The sequence below is a fragment of the Schistocerca gregaria genome, chromosome 4 (assembly GCF_023897955.1).
Source record: "Schistocerca gregaria isolate iqSchGreg1 chromosome 4, iqSchGreg1.2, whole genome shotgun sequence".
NCBI lineage: Eukaryota > Metazoa > Arthropoda > Insecta > Orthoptera > Acrididae > Schistocerca > Schistocerca gregaria.
The window spans coordinates 205,269,999-205,295,316 of NC_064923.1; the positions used below are offsets into that span (position 1 = coordinate 205,269,999).

At 40.5% G+C, this 25,318-nt stretch overlaps 1 protein-coding gene across 3 annotated transcripts in view; it reads left to right on the top strand.

The window, feature by feature from the left end:
• LOC126365775 (RUN and FYVE domain-containing protein 2) overlaps nt 1-25,318 on the top strand; it is a 166,847-nt gene that overhangs the window by 86,793 nt on the left and 54,736 nt on the right. For all 3 annotated transcript variants that reach the window (XM_050008299.1, XM_050008301.1, XM_050008300.1), the window contains one exon: nt 11,626-11,766. In XM_050008299.1, coding sequence (XP_049864256.1) covers nt 11,626-11,766 — 141 coding nt within the window. The remainder of the gene's footprint in view (nt 1-11,625; nt 11,767-25,318) is intronic.

The following is a 25,318-nucleotide window of genomic DNA, read 5'->3' on the forward strand; positions in this document are numbered from 1 at the left end:
CATGGTGTGAGTTTTTCCAGCTAACTGTGCTACACGAAAGAGAGGACTCGATGAAATACAGGATTCATAGCAACGGCCAATGCTATCATGGCACTAATCATGGTAAGACTGTTGGCCACACTCCGATTCCCAATATTCAAAGAAACAAAGCAACTCGTCCTGATCGAACACTGGGTCTGTTATGATCAGAGGGCGACGGCTGCTAATGAATCTGATAATAACAATGTGAGGAGAAGGAGCCCATTGCTGCAAGTGATGCACTGCCTCGTTCAGCGCGGAAGCCAAAGGGTTAAAAAGAGCAAACAATGGCTTGTGATCCAGGATTAAATGGAAATTGGAACCATATATGAAGATGTGAAATTTCTTGAGGTCAAACGCAATTGCTAAAGCCTCCTTTTAACTCTGAGAATACTGCTGCTGAGTGGGAGTTAGTCTTAGAAGCAAAACACTGGGTCATTCAAATCTGTCCACATTTTTGTGCACCAACACTGCACCAAGGCTGTGCTGAGAGGCATCTGTAGCCAGCACAAGACGCTGACCCTGCTGTAGAGTGGCCAGACATGGGACAGACTGATGCTTAGATTTAGGCAAGCCAAACATTCAGTCACAAGCAGGGGACCAGAAAAAGGCACATTTTCATGCAGAAGCACATGCAGGTGCTGAGCAGTGGTGGATGCATGCGGTAGAAACTTATTGTAGTATGCAGTTTTACCTAGAAATAACTGCAGTTCCTTAACAGAGGTCGGCTTTGGCAAAGCTGCAATAGAGTCAATATGGTGATGCAACAGCTTGGACAGCTGACAAAATTGAAATTTGACAAGATTGCACTTGAGACCTGCAGACTGCAAAAGAGAAAATAATAATCAGAGATTTCTAAGGTGGTCTTTGGTAGAATAACCTGAAACAATGATATCATCAAGGTAACTGAGGCACTCAGACACAGAGGCTGTTCTAAAAATAGCAGCAAAATTGCAGGTGCACTAGTGGCACCAGAAGGCAAGCATTGGTATTGGTATAGGCTAAAAGGTGTATTGACAATGAGAAGGCACCTAGTGACCTCATCCAAGAGGCACTGGAGGTACTCTTCTGACATAATAATTTTGTGAGCAAGTTATCAGTCTAGGGCAAAGATTATGTATGTATCTATCACAGACAGTGCATTAATCATAACACTGAAGTCACCGCAGAGACAATGCTTATTCGTTTGCTTCTAAACCATGACGATTAATATTGAACAATGTCAGATGGTCTAATGTGGCCTTGACGGAGTCACACTACACGACAGCCACCTGTCACACCAGAAAAAACTGAGAGCCAGCGGACTCTCTTATGGCACTGTGGGCCTGAAAACCAGTAGCACAACCAAGCCCAGGCAAAACAGAGACAAAAGGTCAGAGCAGAGGGACACCAGTTGCTGATCCTGAACTTTATCTGACGCTAAATTTACCTCATCAGCAAAGGAGAAACTGAAAGTGTTAAACACATCTAACTCAGTTAGGTCTGTGTTAGGGGAATACACCTGGCCTCTGATAGGGAAGTCTGTGAACATGCTTTACAGATGTTTTGAACATTGTCCAGTCCTTTGAAGTATCTAGGGCAGCAGAAAATCAGATAGAAGCCTGATAAGAAGTAGCCACCATTATTCCTCCTCTTCCTCTTCCTCCTCCTCCTCCTCCTCCTCCTCCTCCTCCTCAGCCACCGTTGGTTAGTTCACATGGGAAGATGACATCGAGGCTATGCAACTGCAGTCTCCATGCCCCATGGTGCAGCACCATGCTAAGCAGCAGCAGCAGCAGCAGGAGCAGCAGCAGCAGCCACAGCTCCTCCCTGTCATGCCCGTATTGTCTTGTTCAACATGAGTGGGCTGTGTGCCCAAAGCTTTGGCTGACATGCAACAATTGGAAGAAAAGAGAAGGATGCATTGAATCAGTGTACAACTCTCAACCTCCTTCACTGGACATGAACATTGATGTGAATAGTGTTTGCCAAGTGATGGTAGCCCCAGCCAAACTCTACATTGAAGTATGAGTTACAGACAAGATGTAAAAAATGCAGTTGGAGACAGGGGCAGCCATTGACTTTGTTACATTCCCAAACCTTTGTAGATCTTGGATCACCAACATTGTCCCTGTCTGTTGTTGGCTGGTGGGTTGCAAAAAACATCAAAAACCCATCCTGTGACAGTTTTCTACTTTTGCGGTGTATAAAGCAGTTGTTTAACCTTTGACCTTTCCATTAGTGGATGATGCCAACACTGGAAAGACACAGCTTGAGGAAGACATATTGAAGACATATAATCTGTATCTCCAGGACATGGGCTCTGTAATTAAAAAAAGTGTCTTGATGATCTCTCCATTAGAAAAAATTCTGGATTACCGTATTTACTCAAATCTAAGCTGCACTCGAATCTAAGCCACATCTGAAAAATGAGACTCGAAATCGAGGAAAAAAAATTCACGAATCTAAGCCGCACCTGAAATTTGAGACTCGAAATTCAAGGGAAGAGAAAAGTTTTAGGCCGCATCTCCAAATCGAAACAAAGTTGGTCTATTGTAATATGAGACACAATTTAGGTCGAATGAATGACGATTCAGCTACAGTAGTTTGGTTCGAGTCGTAAGCTTAGCAGTTAAGCTTTACCAGGTAGCCGTTGCTGTGCGTCAGGCGCTCCGTCCGTATTTATACGGGTACCCTTCCTTTTTCACGTGCTTCGTCTGGTTTGAATTGATTGCTTATTTTTCTTTGATCTCATAAGCGCCGTTTTCTTTGTTATAGGTGTTAACATCACTCTAAGCTGAAAATGCATTACTGTACTGTGTCGTGCATTGTTTGTCACATTCTGTTAGCGAGTGTTTACGGCCTGTCGCCGCTTGCGGCATGGCTAGCTTTTTTGCATGCTACCATCGCACAAAAAAAAAGAAAAGTCGTCTTATTAGCCTAACAATGGCAAGAGACTGGTATTTGTTGTTAATTACACTGCTGCTTTCTTTGATAATGATCAACAAGAATCAAATAACAAATTGCATATGATAGAAGATGTTCTGAACGAGAGTTAGGCGAAAATGTTTCTCCGATTGAAAATCTTTGCAGCCGCTTGTTTAGTACATCAAATTCTGCACAGAAATTAGTCATCTTAGAATTAAAAATCTAAGTCAGTTGCCGTGCTTCATTTCTGACTGTATCACTATTAGGCATAAGAATAATACTAATATACACATGACACAATACGTATATTCTTCCGCGTTTGCTGTTGTCTAACTCTAGTTTCGTAGTTTATTAGGCAGACAGGATTTAAATGAGATAGCAGCAAACACGAAAGAATACATGGCAAAATGTTGATATTTGTATTATTCGTATGGTGAAGAGAATACTGCATGTGATTCACATTTCATCAGGTTCCTATTAGCAACCATCTCTTCTCACAGGTAGGAAAAAATTCAGAAAGTAGAGTTGGCCATATTGACAAACATCCCAAACAGTCTTGCGTGTCGGATTTTTGTAGTACATTGAAATTCTGCTACATTCGAAGATGAACAGTACGGAACTTGTATTTACTTCGTTGGATAATGTATGAAAATGCAGTGGTTGAAACTCGGTGCGGAGGAAAAAAGTTCGTCTTCCATCTTTTTTTAAAAAAATTTTTAAAGTTAGTAGCGGTGGCACCCACCAACGTTTTCCAGAACTTCCGCTTGCTTTGCACTCGATTCTAAGCCGCAGGCGGTTTTTTGGATTACAAAAACCGGAAAAAAAGTGCGGCTTAGATTCGAGTAAATACGGTAGTCCTTCATTCAGATCTTTGGGAACGCCCTGCCAAAGGAGAGGTGACCATAAGAAAAACCAGTGAGAGGGTAACATTCTATGAGTTGGTGTTTGGGATATCAGAAGTTTGAAAAAAATAAAAGAATGGAAGTTCAAATACCCAGGCTACATATGGTGGAGATGAGTGAAGTAAGATGGAGAGAAGATGCAGATTTCTGGTCAGACAAAATAGGGTAATAGCTACATCAGCAGAAAACTTTGTAACTAAAGTGGGGGGGGGGGGGGGGGGGGAATTACTTTAAATGACACAGTAGTAGGATTATTCCTATGAGAATTGGCAGGAAACCAACAACAATAACAATAATTCAAGTATACATGCTGACGTATGCAGAATTCGAAGACAGAGAAAATGTATATGAGGGTATTGAATATGTAATTCAGTATGCAAAGATGATGAAATCTGATGATCATGGAGAATTGGATTGCTGTAGTAGGGAAGCATTAGAAGACTGGTTTGTGGGAGAATTTGAGCTTGGCAGTAGGAATGACAGAGGAGAAAGACTAATTGAGATCTGCAGTAAACTTGAGTTGATAAAGGCAAATACACTGTTAAAAAATTAAAAGAGGAGAAGTTTTACTTGTAAAACGCCTGGAGACACTGGAAGATAACAGCTGGATTGAGTCATGGACAGAAAGAGATGCCAAAATCAGACATTGAATTGTAAGGCATACCAAGAAAAACAATTTAGTAGTGATTAAGAGCACACTAAAGCTTAAGAGAATCATCTGGAAGAATTGGTGTGGAAAGAAATGGGAAAGTTGTATAATGCTGTAGACACTGTTACAATTAATACCACAGTTGACAGTTCAGTTGAAAAGGAATTGTCATCTCTTAAAAGGGCAGTCATAGAAGCTGGTCAGACAAATTAGGCACAAGGGGGGCAGTGAAGGGAAATCTTGGGTAGCAGAAGAAATATTTGAATATTTCAATTGATCACAAATGAAAAAAGTACAGAAATATTGAGGAAAAGATAAGAATATAGGAATGTAAATCACATATGAATGAAATAAATCAGGCAGTGCAGTGTTAGGGGAAATTAAAAGCTAAGTTAAAAGTGTGAGAGAAATTCCAGTGTTAAACGCAAAGGAAACAGTAAATAGACAAATAGAGCACATTGAAGGTCCTTGCTTGGGAGAACAACAGTCTTGTGGTGTGATAAAAGAAGAATTGGGAGTTGACATGAAATAGTAGGTGATCTGCTAACACAATTGAACAGACTATAGAAGGCTTGCAGTCAAATAAAGCGGAAGACAAAGGCAGTCAAATAAAGTGGAAGACAAAGGTAACGTTCCTTCAGAATTTCTGAAATCATTGGTGAAAGAAGCAACAAAAAGTCTATTCAAGTTAGTGTGCACAATAAATGAAACTGGAAACATACCATTTGACTTTCAGAAAAATTTCATCCATCCAGTCCCAAAGATAGCAAGAGCAGATAAGTGCAAAAACTGCCGTACAATCAGCTCATGCATCAAAGTTGATGACAGGAATAACATACAGAAGAATGGAAAAGAAAATTGAGGATTTGTTAGATTGCATTAGCGTGGCTTTACGAATGGTAAATGCACCTGAGAGGTAGTTATGGCAAGGCACTTCATAATGAATAGGGAAAGATGGGTAATACACAGTATTTAGAAGAAGGAAGCAACAAGAATGGAGACCAACAACGAAGTACTCTGATCATAAATCATGTAAGACAGTGATGCAGCCTGTTTTCCCTACTATTTAGTCTGTAAATGGAAGAATCAATGATGAAAATAAAAGTTAGGTTCAGGAGTAACATTAAAGTTGTGGGTGAGATAATATTAACGATAAGACTGCTGATGACATACTTACCCTCAGTGAAGGTGAAGAAGAATTACAGGATTTGTTGAATGAAATGAACAGTCTACTCAGCATGGAGTACTGACTTATAGATAATTGAAAAAATATGAATTTAATGAGATGTAACTGAAATGAATCAGTGAGAAACTTAAGATAAAAAGTGGCAAACATGAAGGAAGTGAAGTAAAGGAATTCTACTATTTGGAATGAAACTAATGTTTGGTGCATGAAGCAAGGAAGTTCAAATGGTTCTGAGCACTATGGGACTTAACATCTGAGGTCATCAGTCCCCTAGAACTTAGAACTACTTAAAGCTAACTAACCTAAGGACAGCACACACATCCATGCCCTAGGCAGGATTCAAACCTGTGACTGTAGCAGTCCAGACAGAATCGCCTAGAACTGCTCGGCCACCAGCGGCCGGCTAGCAAGGAAGTCAAAAATCAAATTAGCACAGGCATAGAAACCATATCTGGCCAACAGAAGTCTACTAGTACCAAATGTAAGTTCTAATTTGAGGAAGAAATTTGTAAGAATGTGTGTCTGGGGCCCAGTATTGTATGGAAGTGAATCATGGATGGAGAGGGGAGGGGTATGAAGAGTACTTAAGTGTTTGAGATGTGGTGCGATAGAAGGATGCTGGAAATTAGGTTGACTGTTAAGATAATAAATGAGGAAGGTCTCAGAATTGGTGTTGGTAGAAATATGTGGAAAACTTTGACAAGAAGTAGTGATGGGATGTTAGAATGTGTGGTAAGACGTCAGGGAATACTTTCCATGGTATAGGAGGCGCTGTGGAAGATGAAAATTGTAGAGAAAGACCATGATGAGAATATATCTAACAAATAATTGAGGACATTTGATGTAAGTGCTACTCTGAGATGAAGATATTGGTATGGTAGAGGAAATCGTGACAAGCCACATTAAACCAGTCAGATGACTGATGGAGAAAAAGTGGCCTCAAGATACTTTTGTATACTGTTGCACTCCAGTATATTACCTCGTAGTATCATATGTGGGCAGTAGTTTGCATTTCTCAGATGGAATGCTGCAACTTCATTGGGTTTGGTTTCAGCATTCATGTTATGAAATACATACATACTGCTCCTGCATCATTATTTCTTCTGCCTCTGACAATCTGATCTGTTTATCCACAAGACGGATGTTATGGAAATTCTAAATTTGTAACATGAATTTTGTGGCAAGACGTGGGTATATACTTTGAATAGTGTAAGAGAGAGGACTGAATCTTGCTGAAGTTTGTGAAATTTACCCTGAATGTGGTTGAAACAACCTCTGAACTGTCGGCTAGTCATCATATTGCCCAATAAGGAGTGATCTTAATGCAGGGAACTTCCTCGATCAATTTTGAGAAGGTACCTGTCTTCAGTCACAATTGTATGCTGTGGACAGATAAAGTAAGACACCAGCATATCAATTTTTCCCCTTTTTTCTTAGTGCTAGTTTCCAAATAGGCAGTTAAGAAGAGGACTTCATCATTGCAGTCACAACTGGGCTAGACTCTAGCTTGTTCTGCTGGGATGATCACTTCTGTTTCCAGTGCTGTTGTGCTGTTCTTTTTAGGATTAGCATTTAGGTAAGTTACATGGGACAGCATGTCATTGGTCTATAGCTTCATAGAATATCTGAGTCTTTCCTTGATTTCGGCAGTACAATGAGTTGGGTCGTATTGAAAACTAATGAAACAGACAGTGCTGCTCAATTGCTACACATTTATGGGAATTGGACGTACAGGGTGTCCCATTTATCTTGACCACCTAAATAACTGTCTATTCAGATGGAAATTACAAAATGTTTCAAACAAATGTTCTTTAGCCATCTGGGGGACATCAATCAGCATGATTGCCTTTGTTGCAGCTTTTTTTTTTTTTTTTTACAAAGATATGAACAGCAATATGACTTTTTTAAATGGCACCCTGTATTTTTTATTTGGTACTTCATTTCCTCTCCCAAGATTTGCTCAAAAATGTATCACAGTGTACCATTCACTGAAACACAATGTTATTAAGTACATAACACAACATTTACGATGACACTCCCAGGGCTTGGTGCAGGTACTCAGAGTAATGGAACACATCCACATGCTGACATTGACAGAGGACAAATGTAAGCATAAGTAGAATGCACACCTGTCATTCCGTCAACCATCGTCAGTTGAAGAGTTGCGTGAGTAGATTGTACACCAGTGAAGAGAAGGTAGAAATGCTACTCATCTATGAGGAATGTAAGTTAGCAGAACAGTAATTACAATACTGTTCTCTTATGTACGGGTACATTTAGTACAGTAGTTTAGACCATTTAAATACTGTTGTGTACAGTAGGGATACAGTAAAGACTGTCCTTCCTACAAACTGCATTGACATAATGTTTCTTTTTTTGTTCTTGTTGTAGGTAGGCAAAATGCCACACAGGTAGCGGAACTGTATAGAGAGTGATATACTGTCAGAACCCACCTTCCCAACAGATGTTCTCTTGTCTTGTTGCGACGCTTCAGGAAACGGAAAGTTTCAACCCACGACAATGCAGTCGTCGTAGCACTCGCACAGACGAAGCTGCCGAAGTTACTGTTCTTGCTTCCATTGCCATAAATTCACATGTGAGCCACACGACAGCTTGAACATGAGATTGGCATTCCTAAACTCGGTGTACATTGCATTCTTCCACATCACTGGTTCCATCCTTACCATATACACCTACATCAAGAACTGCATGGGAATGATTTCCAGAATTGTGTAGAGTTCAGTCACTCGGCACAATGTTCTATTTACCAATGAATGTTCCTTCTCAAAGGACAGGTAAATATGGGGAACATCAATTATTGGTCCAGCAACTACCCACAATGGCTTAGACAGGAGGAACATCAGTGTCAGTGGAGAGTTAACGTCTGGTGTGGGGTGCTTCGTACTACAGTTATTGGTCCTTATTTCATAAATGGTAGTCTAAACAGCACAGCATAAGCCAACTTCCTCAGAGAAATTCTTCCTCCTCTTCCTGCCGCTAAGAACCAGAATGCTTATGTGGTATCAACACAATGGATGTCCAGCATATAATGCCTTGCGTGCACGTCGTGTTCTGAACCGAAGGTATCCTTCCAGATGGATTGGTCAAGGAGGAACAGTTATTTGGCCTCCTGATTTAAATCCTGTAGATTAATTCTTTGGGGATGCATTAAAGACATTGTCTATCATGATGTTCCAACAACTGCAGAGGACATGAAGAAAAGTATCATGCTTGCCCGCAATTCTCTTCGGTAGGCAACATTGGAAGCAGTAAATAATTCTTTCATTCAATGAGTGCATCTGTTTATCAGTGTTCAGGGTCACCACATTGAGCACCTTTGAATGTTATACTCCTGGGTAATGGTACAGGGGAGTCAGTCAATTTTGTGTTGTGTTTTTACTTGGTTTTCGTTTGTTTTCTAACAACTCCAGCAAGTGGATGAGTTTGTGATACCGGAATCAAAGTCAGTGTTGTGTTATGTAATTAATAACGTTGTGTTTCAGTGAATGGTACACTGTGATACATTTTTGAATAGGTCTTTAGAAGCAGAAATGAATTACCAGATAAAAAATACAGGATGCCATTTCGGAAAGTCATACTGGTCAAGATAAATGGGACATCCTGTATATTCTAATCTGCTTCCTTTCTTTGTCCATCTCCTCCTCCTCCTCCTCCTCCTCCTCCTCCTCCCCCTCCCCCTCCCCCCCTGATCCGTCACTTCCTCCCCCCTTTCTCCACTTCCTCCTCTCTCCCTCTCTCCCCTCTCTCCCTCTCTCCCCTCTCTCCCTCTCCTCTCTCCCCTCTCCCCTCTCCCCACCTCCTTCTCCCTGCTCTGCTAAGTCTGTATGTCTTCCCCCTTCTCCCTCTCATTGTTCATTTCCTCCACTCTCTCTGTCAGTGTCTTCCCTCTTCCCTCTCTCTGACCTCAAGCCTTTTTTTCTTTTTTCACTGCCAACATAATCTTAAAAAGAGTGGGTAAATTGGTTGGGATCATTCATATACACTACACAGGGTATGAGAGACCTCTCCTGCAGCTGGGTCTGTGAGGATAATAACATTTCGCATAGTTTTTGTCTGCAATGAGTAGGATTACAAAGTCTGAGACAATTCACATTCTGTAGTAGTATTTTAATCATAAGCCAATGAGCCAGAATTACAACTTTTCTGTTTTCTGTTAAAAGTAACTGTGAGGGAGAAAACAAAATAGCACATAGTTGTGTATACAATTTTTGTTTAACTTTATTTGAGGGTGGTTTGAAAAGTTCTTGGAATGGAATAAAAAAAAATATTTACATCACTGAAACTTTTTTATTTTTCAATGTAGTCTCATTGTAGAGTAATGCGCGTGATCCAAAGATGTTCCAGTGCCCTGATCCCATCATGAAACGAGTTTCCTCCATGCCTACAAAATAGTTTTCAACTCCGGCTACCACCAATTCTTCGTTTGAAATGAATCTTCATCGACCAAGAAAAATTTTCAGTTTTGAGAAGAGGTGGAAGTCTGACGGAGCCATATCAGGTGAATAAGGCGGGTGTGGCAACGTTTCATACCTTAGTTTGTATAATTTTGCCATGGCGACGGTACATTTGTGCAGGTGCATGTCTTGCAGATAATTTTTTCATTTCTGATTCTTCAGTTAAAATGTGGTATACCCTGCCAGATGATATCTGACAAGCATGAACAATTTCACACACTTTCATTCAGCGATCCTTTGTGACCATTTTGTGCATATTTGGAGTGATTTCTGGAGTAGTGTCACACGTTGGCTGACCACTGTGCGGATCTTCATCTAAGCTCTCCTGACCAAACTTAAATTCATTTGTCCACTTGACAACAGTTGAATATGAAGGAGCAGAGCTCCCCAGTGCATTCTGGAAATCGGCATGAATGTCCTTTGCCTTCATACTTTTCTTTACGAAGTACTTAATCACTTGCTTGTGTGAATCTGTGTGTTGCCTAATGTAGAAGAAGGCCTTTTGGCCAAAAGCTCACTTGTTCCGTAGTCTTTTTGTTGTGACTGACTATGACTCAGCATGTCCACTAATGGTGAATAGCAATCTATCCTTTTTCATAACATTGTGAATGTTTATTAAAATATTGTGTAAAAATTTAAAGTAAACTGGTTAAGAAAGTCACGAGATTTTTGCTAACATCATGTCCTTTTCATATAGCCTGCATTATAAGCAGTATAAATTTAAAAAATGTTGCCTATGACTATCCCAACATTTATTAGAGTATCATGTAAAAATTTGAAGTAAATTGGTCAAAAACTTTTATAGAGACTTTTGGAAACAATTTTAGATGATGACTCGTCTCTATATCATTGTATAGATGGGTGACAGCATATTTTATTACAACATGCATCAGAGAAATGAAGCAAATGAACAGGCCCATAGTGACAGGTCCACAGTATTTGAGTTTTTCCAAGAACATCCCTCTGAAGCTTGCAGCCTTTCAACTTCAGATGTTGTCTGAGATGTTTTCCACTTTAAGACATGTGAATGCCTGGGAATATAGGTCATACTGCTGAGTTCAGCTTGTGCAGTTCCTTTTCTATCTTTGTACTGAATTTGTTATCCGCCGTTGTTCTGGAAGTTGGAAATGTGGTTCCCTGTAGATAATATTGTCACTTGCTCATTCAGTGGTTTTGACAAAGATGGCAGTTCCTAAATGGGAGACCACACGGTCTTGCTGGAATGTGTAAAGCTCATACTCTTGGACGGTTTCTATTCATTTATCTTTGATGGTTGATTTCAGAAGTACTGAGGTGTTTCAAAGCTTTTTTTCCCAAATTCAGCAGCTCATCTACTTGTCTCATTCTAACTTGGTATGTAGTCTTACTGCTGCTCTAATTAGGTTGCAAAACATCTCTGGCATAATTCATTTCATATTAACAGCATCCTTGGATATTCAGAATTCCTTCCATATTTAGGTCAATGATTGCTCATGTTTATCTTTCCAGATAAGCTTGAAAGCTGAAATGGAAGTTGCAATGAAGCTTCTAGAAAAAGATATACATGAGAAGCAGGATACTATAGTTTCTCTACGCAGGCAGCTGGATGATATTAAACTTATTAACCTAGAAATGTATAAGAAGTTGCAGGTAAGATTTTATAAACTGAATTTACTGATCATTAATCATTTTAATGATATAAATGTCTACATAGCTACAAAATTTGAAATTTTTGTGATGCATTGGATAATTAACATGGAGTTACTGTATGTATTATACAGGGTGAGGCAGCTAAGTCATAACACCCCCGGTATCTCCCCAACCATTATAGATACAAAGATGCCATTTGGACAGTGAATTGCAGGCACAGGGGCCACTTGAATACATTACATTTCATGTTTGTGCTATTTTTTATTACAGATATATGAGGCCATCTTTGTTTTTTTTATATGGAAGCCTATGTTAAATTTTAGCGTAATGTGATAGGCTTAAAAAAGACAGTTTCAAATATGTGTATATCATAATATTTAGGCAAATAGTTTTGAGGCACTGATATGTTCTTGTATTGTGTTTGGCCTTCGAAGCGGCATTGTCTAATGTGACCTTAACTGTTGTGTAGAGTACATGGTAAATGTCACGAGACCATTCTTAGACAAACACGCCCATTTACCTGACAGTAGTAATACATACTGCGTTATTTTGTGCAAAAATTAACTGATGATGTCGCGCAAATATTATTCAGTTATTTAAAAACTGTGATACCAAAATAGTAGATAGCATACAGTATTAAAATACTACAAGAAGTTAATACATTTTAAGTAACAGAAATACAAATGTAAATGAGAAGGCCCTTATTGGTCCCATTTATTTCATACATAGTTGTTTTTTATTTGAAAATATTTACTATTGATGTAATGAGAGGTGAAACGGGTGAATCTATGCCAGTGCAATAAGCATAGAACACTCCTGACTTGTACCACATTCCACGAAACAGTGGGGTTGTTATGCGCCAATGTTAGAATGCCCTCTTCATGTACCTCGCCAGTTGCAGTTTTCTGCCGTGTCCTCTGTATGGCATTCCATGATCAAGGTTCAAGTAGTTTCATGCTAATACGTGCAAGAAGCTTGCGCATAGGATGCTCACAATCAGGAGATATCTCTCCATATCGCTTTATTGCTCTAACAGCATTTCTTCTGCTTTCACCATACACTAGAAGTATATCTAACTTTTCTTCGTTGGTGTACATGTTTGATCCAAGAACCTATGATGGAAGTACGATGTCTCATTACCCCAGCAGCACATTTATACCCTTCTCTCCAACTACCTCATGCGTCACCTTGTGGCGTTATTGAGAAGCAGGAAACTGCCTTCCCTGTTAAGTTCCTCAGTAATCAACAGGAAAGGTCGCATTGGACAAAGCCGCTTTGAAGGACGAACATGATATGATAACATATCTGTATCTCAAAAACTATTCGCCTAAATATTATGATATACATATATTCGAAACCATCTTTTTAAGCCCATCGTGTTACTCTAAAATTTAACATAGGGTCCCATTAAAAAAAACCAAAGATGGCCTCATATATCTATAATAAAAAATAACACAAACATGAAATGTGATGTATTCAGGTAGCCCCTGTCCCTGCAATTCACTGTCCAAACAGCATCTTTGTATATATTACGGTTGGGGAGATACAAGGGGTGTTATGACTTAGCTGCCTCACCCTGTATATAGATACAATAAATACAAATTTTTCAAGTGTTACAGCATATCTTCTTCCTTGAATTTCAAGTTTACTCGTATCAACTACACTGTGTGTTGTTAAAGTTGTCTGTGTTTTGATGCTCATTAATGCTATAAGAAATTCGGGAAATGTTTCTTTGAAAGAAGCACTTTCCTTTTTTTTCTGTGAGATTCATGACTTTAGTCATAGTTGTATATTATTATTATTATTGTTATTATTATTTTGTTCCAGCACTAACTTTTTATTTTGTGTTAACTAAACAAGACACTTTTTTGCTTTGTTCAATAAAGCTTGTTGTTTTTTTAATTGCATGCCCTATGTTTCGGGTTGTGAGCCTTTTTCCAATACGCATCTGATTCCAAAGATGGCAACCGAGCAGAGATAAGTGCATATAAATGTTGTATTCTTTCTTTCTTTGTCAACTGTACTTCATTCACTACTCCATTAATTGAGTCTCTTTGTAGTAAAGCCTTCATACTCAGTATCTCCTTCTCACTGTCATTGTTTATATATATATCTCTCTCTCCCACTGTCTCCTTTTTCTCCCATTGTCACTGTTTCCTATCTCTTTTCCCACCAACAAAGCTTTCAATCCTTTCTCTTGCTCTCCCTTACCACTGTCTCCTCTGCCACTTTCTCTCTCTCTCTCTCTCTCTCTCTCTCTCTCTCTCTCTCTCTCTCTCTCGCTCTCTCTCTCTCTCTCTCTCTCTCTCTCTATCATACTGCCATTGTGTTTCTCTCATTTTTCTTTCTCCCATTGCCATTCTCTCTTTCGCTTGTAGTATACTGTCTTTCTCATCAATCACATTGCCTGTTCTCCACACATCCTGTCGGCTAGTTTGCTCAGGGTTTTGACCCTTAGCCCAGGAAACTGTAACCTGTAGGTATGAGGGAGGGGGAGAAAGTGGGTAAAGATTTCATGTTAAAGTTTGCCATGAGGGTGGCATCTGATGCCTCAAGCCTGCGTATGCCCTCCACTCATTTCTCTTTTACATTTACACTGTCTCCTTTCCCTTTTGTTCCCACCACTGTTATCTCTCTCTCTCTCTCTCTCTCTCTCTCTCTCTCTCTCTCTCTCTCTGCCTCTGCTTTACTGCCACTCTCTGTCACTGATCATCAGCACTTCCTCTCTCTTTGGCTTCCAGTGCTATTGCATTCATTTGTCTTTCACTGCCACTTCCCATCTTCCACCATCAGTCTCCCCTCTCTTTCTCTCCCAGTGCTACTGTCTCATCTCTCTTGTGCCACCACTGTCTCTCTGCTACTCTTTCATCACAAAAATGCACAAATATGTTTGCATGCCAAAATTTTTGGTGAGCAATGTTGAATGAGGATTGAAGCAGCTGGTTCCCCACTTTTCTGTCAGGTTCTTTTAAAGAGGATTGTATTCTCCTAATTTGTCAACAGGAGTGTTTTTCAGGTACTTCCCTTATTTTCTCTGTTACATCAAGGTGTGCTGCTTATATAAAATTAATCCTGTAGGTCAGTAAAGTTTTGACATTTTACTTATATACTTTGACACATTTACCACTTTAACCATGTTAACAACAAATTAGTATGCATAATATAAGGTTAACACAAAGTAATCTCCAATCCAATGCAAGTCCACTTTACACTATTTTACAGCTATACCTCAGTATGCCATAAAATGTGGTGTTTGGTTTGAATGTACAAAGAATGACCTATGACAAAATAATTTTGTTAAGTGCTTACACCATCTAGTGGTGCCATCAAGTAATTTTCAAGACATGAGAACTACAGGTGTTGTGAAGTGCCCATTATACAGAAACAGTGTGACATAAAGATTTATTGTGAAAAAATAGTGATTAACAACATATTTTGTGACCTTTGAATCCTTGCAATGACCACAGATCCCTTGTCATATGTTCACTAACTCAGTTAAAACTAAATTTACATGTCAGATGAGATATTAAGTGCATATTTTAGATGCATGAATATGGTAACTCGGTGGTCTTGGCAATGGATGATGATATCAAGGTCTCATAGATCATCATCTTAAGAACATTTGGTGAAAAATTTGACAATCTAGCAAGAAAAGAAATTATATAAGTGGCCATCCTCACAATTTGTGGGCCATCCTCACGATTTGTTCTTTTTGTTACCAAAAATTGTGGTATATCATGGTTTCTTCAGGAACTGCCCTTGAACAAATGGACCTTCTGTAAGGCACCTTTCATATCCCCACCAGTGCACATCATAATAGGGCAGATGAGCCGGTGTGGTTAGCACAAGGGGGATGTGGAAACCTGCCATGAAGGGTGCACGCATGACATAGTATGTGCAGGGCTGGCAAAAGTTTTTACCTGCTGACTGGCCAAGTGCTTACGCAGAGTTTGATCACCGGGGCCTAATCTAGTGTATCATCCTGTTCAGCCTGTGTGTTGCACTGAGTGCGTAGCTGTTAGCTGTCAGCATCAGCTGTGTGCTTAGTTCTTCACATGCTAATCTTTGTGTGTGTTTAGACTCTCTTCTTCCCATAGATTGCCTCACACAGGGTATTAGTTTCCCTCTCACAGTGTTCTGTTTCCTGGCTTTCATTGAGCCTCCGTTGGCTCCTAAAGTGTCCATACCGACCATATAGTGAACTGGCAATGTCACACATGTGTAGACTCTAAACTACCTGAGGGTCATCTGAGAGCACACTTAATGCAAAAGAACCAACCAATTTTCTCAAGTTGCATGGGCTGGAGGAAGTGTGTAACATTTAAATTTTGACCCTGTACTGCAGAATAGCTACAGTATGCCCAATCTTCTGATAGGCATATAAGTGGACACTAAGCCAGGGGCTATCCAAAACATGTGACCCCTTATCTATGTGATCAATAAAAACCAAGATATGCCCCCTCCTGAAAAATTGCTTTTTAATACGTGGCTTTTCGAAACAATTGGTATTGTGCACTGTAATGCATGGACTGATGAATATCATGAAGTATACAGTACAGATGACAAAGTGCCAAAATAGTCAACAGAGATAATTTTTATAGTTTAACAGTTTGGAAGTAACAGACTAAGAAATTGACATGTGTTTATCTTTTCTTGGTAACCACCTTTGGAGTCAGCTGTGTATTGCAAGGAGGGCTTACAATCTGAAAACTAGGTCATACAAAAACAATAAAGTTTTGTGAAACAAAGCAAAAAATTGTTTGTTTAGTCAGTATACAAAAGAGAATATCTCACAAAGAACCCATAGTTGAATAAATTAAAATTATTTATTAGTTTTGTTATATGTTGCTTATTTAATGTCAGCTGGATAATTGAATTATTATTTTTGCTTAGCTGCGTTACAGCTGCATTTACTACTCAAAATTACTTTCTTCAAATTATTAGAAATGTGTAGTGGTTGCAATCATTTGGTATGTTGCTCTTAGATGCATGCCTTTAAGTTTCAACATTATGCATCTCCTTTGTGTTGATACTGTCAAATAATGTTTTACTTTGTATTTTAAATATTCAGTTTGCATGTGTTTTGAATCACAAGTTTGTTGAAAACTTACATCTCAAAGGAAGTGAAGTTTTTGAGTTCCAGAAATGTTATTTGAAAAAGTGATATTGTGATATAAGTAAATTAAGACTTGACAGAATCTTGCAACAGAATGTTCCTGAAAATAATTTAATTTGCAGAATTATAAACATATGTTACAACAAAAGAAATGTATGTTGTTTCCATAAACTGCCCAATAGTTCCTTTATTATTGTAAAATTACCTTTTCTGCATTTTACACATTTACTATTTGAGAAAGTGCAAATGCACAGTAATTCATCTCAAAAATCCAGACAACAAAAGAAACAAGAGAAACAGGAAGTGTTCATTAGATATGATTGATTTTTGCAACTGCAGAAAATGACAATCTCCAGACCAGAACTACAACATAACTGGCGAAGGTTTGTATTTTGTGAGCAAGAGCCCTATAGATTGTGATATCAAATGAAAGGGACGTAGGTTGTTTGTAGCAGTGCGTCTCAGGGTGCCACTGTCCTTGTTCATGGCCAGTTGCTAAATTAATCGTGTCAGAAGCATCGTACATAAAATCAGAATGATTAACACATACATATCAAGTATATAACAAATACAAAAAGAGTATAAAAGTATACAGATAAATAAGCAGGGTCAAGTAGTTTTTTATTTTATGAAGTCTTGGACCAGAACCTGGCCACGTCCAGCGCTTCCGGGGTGGCATTCATCAAATCCTTCATGGTGCAGGTGCTTGGGCACAGCAAACTCTGCGTGAGGTGGGTGGTGGTTTGAGTGTGTCCACAGTCACACAGTGCCGGTTCATTTGAGAGGCTCATTAGCGCATATTCTCTTTGGATCGTGTGACACCAGAGCACAGCTTATTAAGAGATTTCCATGTCGTCCAGCCTTCCATATGGCCGGGAGGGAGTTCTTCGTTTGGGACTAACCATTCCCCAAGGTGTGCGTTTTCTTCTCGCCACATTGCCAGCCTCATTTGCTGTGGTGTCCTGACAATGTTTTCTGATGTCTACAGGAAGATTTTCCTGGATTTTAGTCGACAGCAGGCAGGCTGGTGTTTGCACAGTGGGTGGGCAGGTGAAGTCAACGCCTTTATCTTTTCCTTCCTGGCTGCTACTTTCCTTCTAATATCTGGTGGGGCAACGCCTGCCAGGCAGTAAAATTTATCAGTCGGAGTTGGTCTCAGACAGCCTGTGATGATGCGGCAGGATTCATTAAGTGGTATGTCCACTTGCTTTGCGTGGGTAGAATTGTACCACACTGGGCATGCATACTCAGCTGTTTAATGCCACAAAGCAAGAGCTGTGGTTCTCACTATTCCAAGCTGTGCCCCCCATGTAGTGCCCTTTAGTTCGTGTACAATGTTGTTTCTCGCGACTACTTTGTGTTTAGTGTTCATGCAGTGCTTTTTATAGGTGAGTGCTCTATCCAAGGTGACACCTAAGTATTTTGGTGTTTCGCAATGTTCTGCGGGCACTACTCCTCATTTAAGTTGGTCTTCTTGCAGATTGTCTGTTCTTTAGGTGGAAGGCGCAGGTTTGGGTTTTCCCTGGGTTGGGTTTGAGATGGTTCCCCTTATAGTAGGTGGCAAGCTGTTCGAGGGCTTCTGACAGATTCTGTTCAACAGTTCCAAAGCTGTCTGCTGAAGCAGTAACGACGCAATCATCTGCATATATGAAGCTTTTGGTGCCTTGGGGGAGGGGCTGGTCATTAGTATATATAATAAAAAGTGTTGGGGCCAGTACGCTTCCTTGGGGGAGGACATTTTTCTGTATCCTCCACCAGCTTCTCTGTCCCTGAAAATCCACAAAGAATCTTCGATTCTGGAGTAGGTTTCCAGGCAGTAAGGTTAGTCTGTAGTCCCTACTCATTGCGTATATTTTCCCCAGGAGCAGCCAGTGGTAGACTGTGTCATAGGCTGCTGATAGGTCTAGGAAGACAGTCCCCAGTGATCTTCTTGTTCTCAAACCCATCCTGTATGTGTTGCGTTAATTTTAGCACCTGTGATGTGCAGCATTTGCCCTGTCTGAAGCCTGCTTGTTGTGGGATCAGGAGGGGCTCGATGGTGTCCATGATTCTGTGGTGTATCATCCTTTCCAAAACCTTGTACATATGGCATAGCAGAGGATTGGCCTGTAGTTTTTGGGATTGTCACGTTCTTTGCCTGGTTTTAGGATGGCAATGACTCGCGATTTTCTCCAGATTTTTGGAATTTTGCAGGATGTTATGCAGTTGTTCATTATATCGACTAGCCATTTCCTTATTACAGGTCCAAAATGCTTTATTTGCTCGACACATATATCATCAAGGCCGGCTGCTCTCCGCATTTTGCACTTAGTGATCACCTTCTCCAGCTCCAAGGTAAAGGGCTTGGATAGTTCTTCGGTCTCCTGAGGGGGGTTTCGTTCTGTGCCCCTCTTTTTTGTCTTTAGGTTGTCGTATCTTGTGGTTTCCCATTTGTGAGAAGCTGGTGTGCAATTTGGTCTGCTGTGACGTTTGCATGTAGATTTGGTTTGGTGGGGTCATTGGCTAGGTGTTTTAGGAGTTTCCGGACCTTTTGACTATCTCTGCCAAAATTAGTTTCCTCCATCAGTTTGGTCCATTACTCTCTTCTCATTTATGATTTCCGGGAGGTAATAACTCTTCCTTTGGTGAGGGTTTCTTCACTGAAGAGGTTTCTTCCGAAGAGCATTTGATACTCTTCCAGTAGGGCTACTGTTTCCTGGGTGAGTCTGGTGTGTAACTTGTTCTGAATCCCCTTGGAATAGATGCCCAGGAGCAGGATTTGACGGTGTCCACGAAACTGTCATAGTTCTCTGGATCTGGGCTGTATGTCTGGACTCTCTCTTCTAGTATTCTGGTGAATTTGGGCCAGTCTGCCTTCCTGAAATTATATCTCCTTCTGAACTTACTCTTCATGGTATAACTATTGGCAACATTTGGCACATTATTGGGCGATGTTGTGTCTTTGGGATGGGGGTGCAGATTGACTTAAAGCAGTGTTGTGCTATTTCTTCGCTGACGAATAGGAGATCTGGATTGTATCTGCGGTGTCATCTACCGCTGTTGAAAGATCTGGGAAGTTTGCTGTTGTTGATAAGTGCCAGGTGGTTTGACTTGGCCCACGCCAGAATGGCTTCACCGTTTTTGTCTTCTTGTGCATATCCCCATACGTGACTGTGGCTGTTGAAATCGCCGATAATGAAAACCGTTTCCTGTTTACCGATTTTTACTGGTGGTTCAAAGTGGAAGCCTGCATTTGGGGTCTTATACAGTGAGGTCACCGTGTATTCGCCAAATTATACCGTGATAATCTCGATATCTCTCTCCTCAGTGTGATCCGCCATCCTCACTTGGAGGTCCGGTTTGGTGAACACGGCACTCCCGTATTGCGTGTGCGGTCTTTCTGCTACAAGTTTCATTCCTGGGACCTTGAGGCGTCGGTGTTGGATGTCCTTATGTGTTTCTTGCAAGCAGAATACGTCACATTTGGTTTATTGACAAAGCTCACTCAGCAATTGTTTTTTGCAAGACGAAAGACCTTCTATGTTCACAGAGATGATCGTCAAAGCAGGTTTTAATAAGAGATGTTATGTCTCTCTACTATTATGCTTCTGGTGTGAGAGAATCTGCTGGCTTAGAGCTGTTGCCTAGGGGATGCCCGAATGTGTTATTAATGACACATCCTTCATGGAGGCTTCTCTCATGTCCCCCAGTTGCTAATGATTGATGATTATTCATTGAGTGAACAAAAGATGCACAAAAACTTTCTTTGGTTAAGAAAAGAAAGCCTTGTCCACTCAGCAAAATGTGCTTAGTCATGGTTTTATTGTCGCATAGTGTCAGGAATTTGCTAGAGGATGTATGTGTCTTTGTTCTTGATCATTTCTCTAAAGGGAACAGTTGCCATTGATAAGTACTACATCCAAGATTTTTGTGAGAGTACAGTTACCATTCAAGGTACCAAACCTGCAGCTGTACATTGCATTAATCCAGAATACTTTCTGAAATATGATATTTATCATTACATTGTCTAATAACAAGGGTGTTTCAGAAAAAAACTGTAAACATTTCATAAGGCAGTTGTATGTACAATTTTGTATTTAAAATTTTATATAAAAGTGAACACAAGTTTCACTGGATGTGGAGTATTGCTGCTTGAAGTTGGTGCACAGCTATTATGCAATTCTTGGTTCTTAGACATGTGTATAAGTTGGACACAATTACTAGTATCCAGTCAGATTTGGAGTCTGGATCAAAAGAGCTTACAATTTCAAGCTAGCTGACTATGCTATCACAAATACTTAAAACTATGGTGCACATTTTTACACATGCTCAATACACAAATTTGCTGTTTTGTTTAGCAATTTTGTAATGGAAATATTTATGTAAAATATTGTAGCTGCTGTTTTAATTGAAAAGTGCAAGGTTGAAATGTGCTTACTTGCTTCTGGAACAAAATTTGGATGAAAAATGCATTTAATTTTCTTCGCCAAAAAGTAATTCTACATCAAGCACGCAAGAAATATCCACATCTGACTTTCCACATAAAAAAGTCAGTCTGGCTGATAACTGTTAAAATCACCAACAAGCCCAACAGCTACTGGCAGGCACTCATTGCTTGAAGTTTTTTTATGGTTAATTACAAAAACTGATATTTTTTACTGATGAAGCAAATTTCAGTCTGGCAGCATCACCACAAACTCAGTCACATTCAGGAGATAAGACAGAAGTGAGGGTAACAATTTATTAAACAATAGAAGCATTGAATCATTAGTAGGATGTTTCTTGGAGCGCTGTCTTCAGCGTTCTCTTGACCGTCTTTATTCCTGGAGTGTCGCCAATGGCTTCCGTTTTTCTGCCGAGAAAACAGTCTGTATTAACTTCTGGCGCTACAAAGAGTTTCTCCCACCGTCCTTACGACTCGGCCCCGTTGCTCTCCCATTCATGGAGACACCAAAATTTTTAGGTCTTACATTTGACAGGAAACTTAGTTGGTCTCCACATGTATCATATTTGGCTGCCCGTTGTACCCGTTCTCTAAATGTCGTCCGTGTTCTCAGTGGCACGTCGTGGGGAGCGGATCGAACCGTCCTACTTCACCTATATTGGTCGATCGTCCGCTCCAAGCTGGATTATGGGTGCTTTGTATACTCCTCTGCACGGCTGTCCATCTTACGCCGCCTCAACTCCATACAACATCGGGGTTTACGTCTTGCGATCGGAGCGTTTTATACTAGTCCCTTCGAGAGTCTTCATGCTGAAGCCGGTGAATTGCCACTCACCTACCGGCGCGATATACTGCTTTGTCGTTACACCTGTCGACTACTGTCAATGCCCGATCACCCATCGTATCGTTCCTTTTTTGACGACTCTCTCGACCGTCAATACGGGTTGTATGTCTCTGCCCTGCTACCCCTTGGAGTTCGGTTTCGTCGCCTCCTTCAACACCTTGATTATTCACTCCCTGCAACCTTTAGAGTGGGCGAGAGCCACATGCCACCTTGGCTCCAGGCTCAGGTTCGCGTTCACCTTGACCTCCGCTCGCTTCCAAAGGAGGTTACCCCCGGTTCGGTATACCACTCCCGTTTTGTCGAACTTCGTTCGAAGTTCATTAATACGACCTTCATTTATACAGATGGCTCTAAGACCAATGACGGGGTCGGGTGTTCTTTTATTGTCAGGGCACAATGTTTCAAATACCGGCTACATGGCCATTGTTCGGTCTTCACAGCTGAGCTCTTTGCCCTCTACCAGGCAGTTCTTTACGTCTGCCGCCACCGACATTCTTCTTATGTCATCTGCTCCTATTCTCTGAGCGCCATCCAGAGCCTCAATGATCCGTATCCAGTTCACCCTTTCATGCACCGGATCCAACGCTCTCTTCAGCAGCTGGTGGACGACGGGTCTCCAGTTAGCTTTATGTGGGTTCCTGGCCATGTCGGTATCCCTGGGAACGAAGCTGCAGATGCCGCGACCAAGGCGGCGGTCCTCCAGCTTCGGACGGCTTCTTGTTGTGTCCCTTCATCAGATTGTAGCACGGTCATTTGTCGGCACATTTTATCGCTGTGGCATGCCGATTGGGCTGCACTTAGTGACAACAAGCTTCGGGTCTTGAAACCTCTTCCCGCAGCTTGGACGTCCTCCTCACGTCCTTCTCGGCGGGAGGAGGTCGTTTAGGCCCGGCTACGAATTGGACACTGCCAGTTCAGCCATCGCCATCTGCTGACGGCAGCGCCGGCGCCATTCTGTCCATGTGGGCAATTGCTGACGGTCCGCCACATTTTAATGTCCTGTCCGGATTTTACTACACTGCGTCTTGATCTTGGCCTGTCATGTACTCTGGATGCCATTTTAGCGGATGACCCAGGAGCTGCTGCTTGCGTTCTTCGTTTTATCAACTTGACACACCTGTGTAAGGACGTTTGATTATGCTGTAGTTTTTTAATCCTATGCCTGTTAATACGTCTTTTATAGTGTTGTCCCTTTTAGCTGCTGTTTTAACCTTGTGCCTCGCGGTACATTCATAAATTGGTCAGGGCGCTAATGACCATTGTAGTTATGCGCCCTAAAATGTCAAAAGAAAAAAAAGAGGAATGGACATGTCTGAGAAGGCCAATCACAGACATTGGAAAGAAATACATAGGTACAAAGAAGGTAACTGCAAAGAAACCATGGGTAACAAGAAATACTTCAGCTGATTGATGAAAGAAGGAAGTACAAATATGTTCAGAGAAATTCAGGAGTATAGAAACATGTGTCTCGTAGGAATGAAGTAAATAGGAAGTGCAAGGAAGCTAAGGTGAATTGGCTCCAGAGAAACTGTGAAGAAATAGAAATGTTTGTTGGGAGGACTGACTCAGTGTACAGAAAAGTCAAAACAAACTTCAGTGAAATTAAAAGCAAGGGTAGTAATAGTAAGAGTGCAATGGGAATTCCACTGTTACATGCAGATGAGAGAGCAGATAGGTGGAAAGAGTAAATTGCAGGCCTCTTTGTGGAGGAACATTTCTCTGATGTGATAGAAGAAGAAACAGGAATTGATGTAAAAAAGATGAGGGATTCAGTATTAGAATCAGAATTTAATAAAGCTTTGGTGGACTTGAGATCAAATAAGGCAGAAGGGATAGATAAAATTCCATCAGAATTTCTAACATCATTGGGGGAAGTGGCAACAATATGACTCTTCACAGTGGTGTGTAGAATGTATGAATCTGCTGATATACCAACTGACTTTCGGAAAAACAACATCCACACAATTCCAGAGTTTGCAAAAGCGAACAAGTGTGAGAATTATCACACAATCAACTTAACAGCTCATGCATCCAAGTTACTGACAAGAATAATGTACAGAAGAACAGGCTTTAGGAAAGGCAAAGGCATCAGAGAGGCAGTTTGATTTTGGAGTTGATAATGGAGATAAGACTCAAGAAAAATCAAGACACATTCATAGGATTCGTCAGCCTGGAAAAAGTGGTCGACAATGCAAAATGGAAATTTTAAATTTCACAATGTAAAATGGTGCAAGATGTTTGAAAGTTTGAGACAAATAGGGGTAAGCTAAAGGGGAAGACAGGTAATATACAGTATTTACAAGAACCAAAAGGGAACAATAAGATCGCGAGACGAAGCACGAGGTACTTGGATTTAAAAAATGTGTGAGACAGGCATGTAGTCTTTCACCATTAATGTTCAGTCTATACATTGAAAATTATGGAAATAAAAAGAAAGGTTCAAGACGAAAGGATATTTATGATAAGATTCATTGATGACTTTAATAACTCCAGTGAATGTGAAGAAGAATTACAGGATCTGCTGAATGGAATGAACATTCTAACGTGCACAGAATATTGAGAGCAAATCAAAAGAAAGGTGAAAGTAATGAGAAGTAGCAGATATAAGAACAGTGAGAAACTTGACATCAGGGTTGGTGATCACAAATTAGATCAAGTTAGGAATACTGCCACCTAGGCAGCAAGGTAACCCATGATAGTTGGAGCAAGGAGGACATAAAAAGCAGACTATTAGTGCCAAATGGTTATTCCTGGCTGAGGGGAGTCTACTAGTTTCAAATATTGGCCTTAATTTGAGGAAGAAATTTCTGAGAATGTCCAATTGGGACAAAGTGGATGTGGAAAAAATCAGAAAAGAAGAGAATCGAAGCATTCGAGATGTGGTGTTGCAGAACAGTGTTGCAAATTAGGTCGACTGATAAAATAAAGAATGAGGAGGCCCCCTGGAGAATCATCAAGGAAAGGGATGTGTGGAAAACACTGACAAGAATAAGTGACAGGATGTTAGGACATCACGGAATAACTTCCATGGTACTAGAGGGGGCTGTAGAGAGTAGAAGTTCTAGAGGAAGAATGAGATTCAAATACGTCCATCAAATAATTGAGGATGTAGGTTGCAAGTACTATTCTGAGGAAAAGATATTGACACAGGCGAGGAATCCGTGGCAAG